The sequence below is a fragment of the Triticum aestivum genome, chromosome 3A (genome assembly GCF_018294505.1).
Source record: "Triticum aestivum cultivar Chinese Spring chromosome 3A, IWGSC CS RefSeq v2.1, whole genome shotgun sequence".
NCBI lineage: Eukaryota > Viridiplantae > Streptophyta > Magnoliopsida > Poales > Poaceae > Triticum > Triticum aestivum.
The window spans coordinates 132,853,059-132,861,764 of record NC_057800.1 but is presented as its reverse complement, the minus strand read 5'-3'; the positions used below and the strand labels follow the sequence as shown (position 1 = coordinate 132,861,764).

The 8,706-nt window shown below is 44.8% G+C and overlaps 1 protein-coding gene across 4 annotated transcripts; it reads left to right on the top strand.

Moving 5' to 3' along the window:
- The first annotated feature begins 3,823 nt into the window (after positions 1–3,823).
- LOC123060676 (uncharacterized) lies at positions 3,824–8,335 on the top strand. 4 transcript variants are annotated; one of them, XM_044483490.1, is made up of 9 exons: positions 3,824–4,162; positions 5,336–5,486; positions 5,611–5,752; positions 5,894–5,917; positions 6,286–6,483; positions 6,906–6,998; positions 7,173–7,268; positions 7,436–7,635; positions 7,911–8,335. In XM_044483490.1, the coding sequence occupies exons 2-9, from the start codon at positions 5,376–5,378 to the stop codon at positions 8,067–8,069; spliced, it is 1,023 nt and encodes a 340-aa protein (XP_044339425.1). In that variant the 5' UTR covers positions 3,824–4,162; positions 5,336–5,375; the 3' UTR covers positions 8,070–8,335. The 4 variants fall into 4 exon arrangements, with proteins under 4 accessions (XP_044339425.1, XP_044339423.1, XP_044339422.1 ...); XM_044483488.1 differs by having other exon boundaries at positions 3,833–4,162; positions 5,852–5,917; XM_044483487.1 differs by having other exon boundaries at positions 3,839–4,162; positions 5,611–5,917.
- Positions 8,336–8,706: the final 371 nt, after the last annotated feature.

Genomic DNA, 8,706 nt, shown 5'->3' with positions numbered 1-8,706 from the left:
CTTCCCCTCTTGGAGGTACGGTCCTCGTTACTCTTTGAATGAGTCTCTTCGGTCTTCTTCTTGGGCCGGCGAGGAACCGGTCTCTGGAAAGGGTCCGGACTCAGCAAATCCTTCTTCTTCGGATTCCTCTTCGGCAGCTGAGATGCTTGAGATGTTTGAGTTGGTGGAGGTCCATAGTCTTCATTGTACTCCTCCTCCCCGTTGCTCTCCTCCTCCTCCCCTTCTTCATGTGTGGCATCCTCCTCCTCCCCAACCAACCTAGACGACGAGGGAGCATGGCTCGATGAGCCGATGAGACCCTGTGTGGATAGAGGTTGATAAGCTTCAACTGACCCAGCTCCAGCACACCCAAGCAGCCCTACCATCTTGCGACAACGCTTCACGAACTTCTGCACTCACAATGAAACAAGGGCATAATAAGTATCAGATCGACTGATTGCAAGTGAACAAGATGCATCTGTTCCGAGGAGGCTGAAATTGTACCTTCATCGTCCCCCTCACTTTGTTCTCAGATTCTATGCTCCCGGGGAGATCACCTAGTGCATCTGAGGCTTCCAAGATGCATCTGTTCAGCTCACCAGACTGCAACGGCATAAGTCAGTCACGATGACGAATAAACTAATTTAAATATAGCCGTCGGTTCAAACTTACCACTCTGTTGATGAGGGGTGCAAACTCCCTAAATCCGCTGTGCATGTCTCTGATGCCGGTCTGGTAGGCCTCTTCCTTGGGGTCATCCCTCTCCAGCTCTGTGATGTCTTCCGCCGTCCACCGAGGCCTGAGACGAAGACGGTGCTTCTGGCCATCATCGTACCACCTCATGTGTCGTCTCACGTAAGCATCCCAGTTAGTCACTTTCCTCTCCACGTCTTTACAGAACCTCCGTCGGTTCCACTCCGTCACATGAGTTTATGCTCCTCTCCCCAGTCTGTGATCGACTGATTCTTCTGTCGGCTCATCCTGCAAGGCATAAGCAACAAGAATCATCATAAGTGCTATGAGATCATCGTAAGCAACAAGAAACATGATAAGCATAATGAAATCATAGGCACGGAGAACAAAGCGCTCACAGGTGGAGCGCGTGGCCGCCGGTATCGGCAGGCTGGCCCGGTGGGGTATGCTGATAAATCCCAAACTGCATGGCCACGCGGTGTGGCAAGTGCCACTCGACGGCGTACACACAGATCATGGGCACGATGCACTGCCAGAGACCACGGTCCGCATCGCACATCACGTTCAGATCAAAGCCCACTGTCGGTCATGATACGGCCACCAGTTTACCTGTTACATATACATTGCTAAGTTCCCACTCTCGGTCAAAAGTGGAATCAAAGAGAAAGGTGTTGAGCGAGTTCATATACTTGCGTATGCGTCAAAGCGTCCAACTCGTTGGTGTAGGTCTTGTACGAAGTCTTGTTTAGGCCCGTGTAGAGTTTGACAACGTCCCACTCGTAAGCTACGGTGTGGTGTCGAGTCTCGTCGCCGTCTTTGCTATAGGCACCCCACGGGCGTCTTGGCAACTTCTCCGGACGCCCCACCGACAGCCGCTCCCACATCCAAATGGAGAAGGCCCAGACAAAGCCACCCATATTGGACTTGTCTCCCGTCCTCTGCGTTGCGTCGTCAAGCTGCAAAACATCAAATGAGGATCAGATATAAGAAAATGTCATAGACACACTTTCATAGGTAGGTAGGCAATTAGATCCTCTCTTACCGAACGGTATAGGTAGGCGAGAGAGGCGGTCCCCCAACTGTACCCTGACTCCCAGTCCGCTAGGAAGAAGAGATACCACCAGTTGGCAGAGTTCCCGGAGCTGTCTGGAAACACGACCTCCGTGAGAAGATACCACAAGTAGGCCCTCGCGTACCACTCCACCTTCATCTCGTTGGCGCCTTCGGGGCATTTCTGCCGGTGCTCCGAGAGCCAGGTCAACGGCACACCGGATGTACGGTTACCCTTGACAGCGGGGCAGTCGCCAATGAGGGTTGCAACCCTCTGCTACCAGTTGGTCCTCTCCACTCGCCCGGTGAGTGCATGACCCTCGATCGGCATGGCAGTAATCATCGACCAATCCTCGAGGGTCACCGTCATCTCCCCGCATGGCAGATGGAAAGAATGGGTCGCCGGTCGCCACCAGTCAATCAACGTCGTCAGAGCTGCGTGGACAAGCGTCGGCGGCTGATGCTTGAACTGCAACACAAAACCCAACAGACGAGCTCTCTTGAAGAACGGCGCGCAGCGCTCGTCGTAGTCCATATGCCCATGAACCCTGTGACCCCTCATGCGCAGTGGCTGGAGCATCTGTCAAAAAGTGAACGCCAAAAGTTAGGAAATTATTTTCATCAATCCGAAAACTTTCATCAAAATTTCAATCATATCACTTAACTCTCCGTTCTCTATGAACCGGGCACGATGACCCTTGTTGAATGCTCAGTCCAGCATGGAGTACTGTGGGCCGATGTTGTCCGCAAGAGGTGGCCGCCTTAATAAAATTTCATAAACAAAGCCACCATAAGCATAAAGCATACATGAACAAAAAATGAACTCAAATCATATCAACATGCATCATATCAAAATAAAATTTTAAGCATATTCCTCCAACAACATCTACTACACATGATGGATCAAATCATATCAACATGCATCATATCAAAAAAAAAATCCTCCAACATACATCATATCCTCATATTTTTAAATAAAATTTTCCAAACAACATCTTCATATCATCATATCAACATGCATCATCAAACTAGGGTTCATCTTCACACTAGATCATATCATCATATCAACATGCATCATCAAACTAGGGTTCATCCTCATATCAACATTACATCATAATTTTTTTAACAAAAAAATTATGAACTAGGGTTCATCTTCACACTAACATATGAACTATTGATTAGAGTTCATATCCAATACCAGTAGTTACTAAAGAACTAAGAACTACAACTACAATCAATCTTAGGTGAAAAAAATCCAATCTAAGTTCAAAAATATGAGGGATTTCAAGCAAATAATGCGTCGAATCGGAAGCAAGTTTGCAAAAACTAATTGGAGGGATTGGAGGAGCTTACGTTTCTCTCTTCGGGGCCATCTCGATCCGCAAAAACGATCAACAAACGGTGAAGATCCGAGGGGGGAGTGGAGGAGATGAGAGAGGGAGAGAGGGGCGACTTGGGGGAGAAAAATAAGAACTGCCGACGGGGGGGGGGGGGAGGGGGAGGGGTGGGGAGATGGGCAGGGGCGCGAGGGTTTTGACGGAAATAACTGCCCCGGACCCTACCGCCAGGGTCTCTGGCTGTAGGGCTAGACAGGCTACCGCCAGGTGCCCTGGCGGTAGGGTGCGATGGAGGGGGACGGCGGCCGTTTCCGCGTGTTGACGTGGATAAGTACCCTACCACCAGGGGCCCTGGCGGTAGGCTGTCTAACCCTACTGTTAGAGGCCCTGACGGTAAGAAAAAGGATCAAATCCTGAGAAAATTTCAAACTAGGGTCAGATCCTAAAATTGTTTGTCAAAAGGGTCAAAACACGAAATTTTGTCCCCGGTAATAGTTGTAGTTGTTTTTTGGTGTCGTAGTGCTGTTTTTTTTAACTCTTTCGACCAAGTAAAATAACAAACGCTATCCGCGGTTTTGCAACCAACCACATGCTCGTATGTCTAACTCGTAGCACAGTCATCCGGCAGGTCTTTTTCCTACTCGGATAACTTTTGTAGCCTTTTTCGCGAAAAGAAGAGGGATAATAATAAGTTTTGTCACGGGGTGTTTGCGTTCTCCGTCAGAGACTCCGTTCCATGTAACGCAACACACACTGCATACTCGAGGACTCGTATCAACGGAGGAGATCGATCCCAAAGGGCGACCGGCTTGATCAGAATCAGAAGCCTACAAGGCTACGGGAACGGGAGTTGGTTCGGCGGCAGAAACTCGGGCCGCAAGGCACACGGGAGGAGGAGTTCGTGCTCCAAAAGATTCGCACTTGAGCTCTTCTGTAGTATTTTTTTATTTATTATATACTATTATTATTATACTCCCTAGCTTTTCGACCTTTTGTTGTTGTTGTCTCGTTCTTCTCTCCTGCGTGCGAAGGCCACAACCTAGAAGCCGCGGCCGCAGCTCTCTCTCCGCGCGCCGCCTGTGGCCGCCGGCGGCAACCAAGAGGTGAGAGCGTCTCTTTTCTTGTATCTCTGTTGTTTTTTTCCTGCTCTGGCAAGTGATTAGGTTCCCGATTAGTTCGATGATGCGGCGATCGACAGGCAGCTGTTCGTCTTTCAGCTCGATTTTTCTTCGGATTTTTCCCGGCGCTGCTGTTCCTCTGTTAGTGTTGGCGTGCTCTGCTGTTGAATCGGATCAAGTGATGTCGTGGAATCCGCCACTCTTTCTAGGGAGGGCCGCGTACTGGGGTTCTGTTGGGATTTTGGGAGGGGTTCACTTCAGGCCCTTGGATAATTTTTGCCTGGTTTCCCTGATGATGTCTGAACGGCTCGGTGTTTTTGCGGATGGAAGGCCGTAAAAAAGTTGCTACTCGAATGCTACCCTATGTAATTTGGTCGAGGAATTATCAACAACTACCAGAAGTTGGTGACGTCATGCAGATAGCTTTACTCATGGTTTAGTAGTGCTTTAGCCCGTCAGTCAGTCTCAACCCTGAACAACCAAAAATTGTCTGTTCGTGTTTCAGCTCGATTTTTTCTGCAATTTTTTCCGAGGCGTTGCTGTTCCCCTGTTAGTGTTGACGTGCTCTGCTGTTGAATCGGATCAACTGATGTTGTTGAATCCGTCAGTCCTTTTAGGGCCGCGTACCGGGGTTTTATTGGGATTTTGGGAGGAGTTCACTTCAGGCCCTTGTGGTTCGGTGGGTTTCAGAGGCTGTAGGCAGCAAAATATATGAACGGCTCCGTGGTTTCAGAGGCTGTAGGCAGCGACATAAAAAATTGCTCCTCAAATCAACGTAAAACCACATAAACGCCACAAATGTTACCCTGTGTTATTTGGTCGAGGGATTATCAACACCTACTAGCGGGAACAAGAGGCATGCCTATTTATTTTCAGTTAGTAGGTTATATGCGGAAAAAATTGTTTGCTGTAAGGTAGTTTCCTGCTAGTAGGTTATATTTAAAAATTGTTGGTAAATACTCCAATTTAGAGAACTTCAGTGCCAAATACTACAAGGTGGTGATCGTCGTGCCAAGAGCTTTATTCATGGTTTATTACGTCAGTGCTTTAGTCAGGAGTCAACCCTCGACTATGTGGTATGCGAGAATGTACAATCATGTGGGGTAAAATTAATGTTTTTCTGCTTAATAATGTTAAATTTTCTACCATTAAATGCAGAAACAGGATATTTATGCCTTTTTCTTGACACGGAAAGCCAATGGCGAGAGGACTGGATTCAGATTATATTGGTTCTATTTCGCTCATGGATGGATTTGATATGGGTATCACGTTTGATGGGTTTGGAGAAAATATGAAGAAGTTCATGGAGGTAGTGCCTTTCTTACCTTCACACTTAGCACAATTGTCTTGATTTTATTCCTACAGGTAGATATTTAGCATGACATATGATTTTTTGGCAATGCTTTGGTAGTGATTTGTCTTACATTTGACAGTTACCGATCAAATATCTTGATTCTGCTCACGATAAAGCTGTTGAGCTAGTTGAGGATATCCATGCGCTGATTTACGCTCACTCTCCTGATGATAAATTTCCGGACAAAGACCATGGGACATTAACTGATCCATCTAGTAACGGTACCATAACCGAGTCTCCCTCCACATGTGTTAAAATGCAGCAAGTTAACCCTAACGAAGAATTCTCTGGTTATCCTTCATCTCTCGTTACCGCGGAAGACCATTCTCTCGGCTCAACTGCTACTGATGTTCATGAAACAGAGTCGGTTTCATCTACAAGTCCAGGTTTGTCTCACACATAAGATTGCTTAGATTTCTGTTCCAGTTCCTTGTCATTTAGGGGCCGTTTCGATTGGTACCCCAAATTGCCCAGCCAATTTATTAGCGTTGACCACTCCCGTGGGCAAGTGCTTGGATGGAAGCCAATTATTTGGCGAGCCCCAACCTGCCCAGCCCCCTAGTTCAGCTTAACGTTGATTTTTACGCCAACGATTGGCAAACTGGTGGCGGGCGAAGGCTTCGCCAATGCTTTGGCAGGGTCAGTGCAGGCAGAAACCAAACAGGCCCTTAGCTTTCGTATTGATTGCCCAGAAACCAAACCTTGATGACACCATTGTTCTAACAGATCATATGGTTTATTCTCTTGCCTGCAGCCATGTGTGCTTCTGAAGACCCCATTTCACTTGAGAGAACTGCTGACACCAAGGAGGAAGTTACTTTTTGCAATTCAGAGGATCTCTCAGATAACTGCACTCCTGAAAATCACAATTCACTAGGGGGTTCTGATAGCAGTGACGAGGAAATTATATTATGGAATCAATGGAATTCTGTAACATCACGACAATATCCTGGTATGGGTTTATCTTTCCTTATCTTATTTACTCAGATCATAGAGGCCTTTCAATATAGACTTACATGTAATTGACTACTTGTGATGTAGCAAAGCATGGTTAGCTGTCTCAAATACTCCCTTCGTTCCAAAATATAAGTCTTTTTAGACATTTCAAATGGAATACAACATACGGATGTATGTAGACATATTTTAGATTGTAGATTCGCTCATTTTGCTCTGTATGTAGTCACTTGGTGAAATCTCTAGAAAGACTTATATTTACGAACGGAGGGAGTAGAAAATAGCTGTACTGTAATTTCTTCAGAATTATGGAGCCAAACCATTGCCACGTTACTGACTATAACATTTATTGTCCACTTCCTGCTGCCATCAATACTTCAATTCACCGACTGATTTTATTGAATTAATATGTCCTAACAGAACAAGCCACCGTAGTCCAAGATTATATATCTGAAGAAGCAAACGGAAATAAAATCATCGAGCAAGTTGAACTCCATGGTTCAGGACATTCAGGTAAACAATCAAGAAATTGTCATTTTGCTCATCTTTATCCTTGAGGGGGTACGCTGAGCTGAAAATAATCAATTTCAACAAGGAGCATTACTTGATTTTAATCTTAGCAAATAATGTCCTCTAATCCCTCAATTTTCATAATAATATTTATAAATGACTTTTATGTTTTGACAGTTGCTTTTGATGGAGCAATTCTGCTTGGAAAGGTAAATGGTGAAGAGCAATCAGAATTATGCAGTGCGAACAGCCATGAAGAATCAACAAAGCACGGTTTGTAGCTTTTTTTCCTTCCAAAATCTGAAATGTGTGAACATGACTTTATGTTTTTCCACAACATTTGAATCTGCTTCCAGAGAATGGCAAATAACGAAAAAATATATTCTGAATCTCTTAACTTATACAGACAATAATGTAATGCTTCTGTGTGCTAAATATAGGTTACATAAAGAATTTGTCTGTTGGGACTGTTTCACATTACTTGAGTGCAGAGGTGTTCACTGGTGCTGATGATCCAAATATGTCTACTGACGAGACCACGGATTTTGTTAATGTAGACCTCCGGGTTGGCCAGGAGCTGATGAAATATAACAAAGCAGATGCATCCTCAGTTCCTCAACCTAAAAACACATCATTCAAGGTACCAAGTACTTGAAATATGGTGGTACTGTGGTCATAATAAGAATTGGTTGCGGTAGTAGATTAATGCAATTACAGCATCATGTCCTTTTGTGTGAAATAACTAGGCTGTATTACTCTTTCTGAATTTATCTACTAAACATGCTTGGAGAAATTGCATTCGAAAGCAAATAAATATCTCATATATACTCATTTTGCTTGCTTTTATCGCCATTCTTCTTACTTTTTTTTTACTTTGTACGCAAAAGCATGGCAACCGATGTTTTCTCCTTGCAGAAAGTGTTGATGAGGAGCTTGTCAAATAAACTCCGGTGGTCAAAGAAGGATATGAATGTGCATCAGGCTGTCCCCTTTAGACCACAGAAATCAGTAGATATTTGCTATGAAGTCGTTTGTTCATCAGATGGTCTGGAGGATGATTGGGAACTCTTGTAAATCTGCACGAAATTCCGCGTCTCTGATTATAGGAGAAAATCTCGTGTAAACCAAAGTTCCTTGACTACTATCTCAAAGAATGCAAATGTTGAGGGTTTGCATCTCTACGGCACCATCTGTCGGTGTATCGGCATTACTGTAAATCTGAGCTGAGATTATGTAATTATGTAAAGCTCTTCTAGTTTTCTCTTCATGACCTGAATTTTGTACTGATCTGGTGCAGCCAAGGGTATCTGCAACAAGTTTTCAGCTGCTTATTCCCCCTATCTACTAGCATTTCAGTTTAAATATATGCAGATATCACATTTCCTCTGTTAATAAAAGAAAGTTACCATTTGCTCTTTGTATCAATTAGTTTTTTTGTTTGTTTGGACTAAACAGTTTCTTCCCATCTGAGCTGACGCTTAATGTTTCCCATAGGCCATAGCAAGTTAAAAATGTTACTCCCTTAGTAGTTACTTTTGGGGTCGGTTTGCGGCTGTTGAATCTATATATCTTATATAGACAAACCCCAGTAACAATCATGAATTGCTTTGCTGCATCCACAACCCTCCATGTGACCTTAATTGTCTCTGTAGCCGTCTGATTCAAAGCGTGCGCTGTAGATTTGTCCTCTCCTTGTCAACGTTTCTCCTCA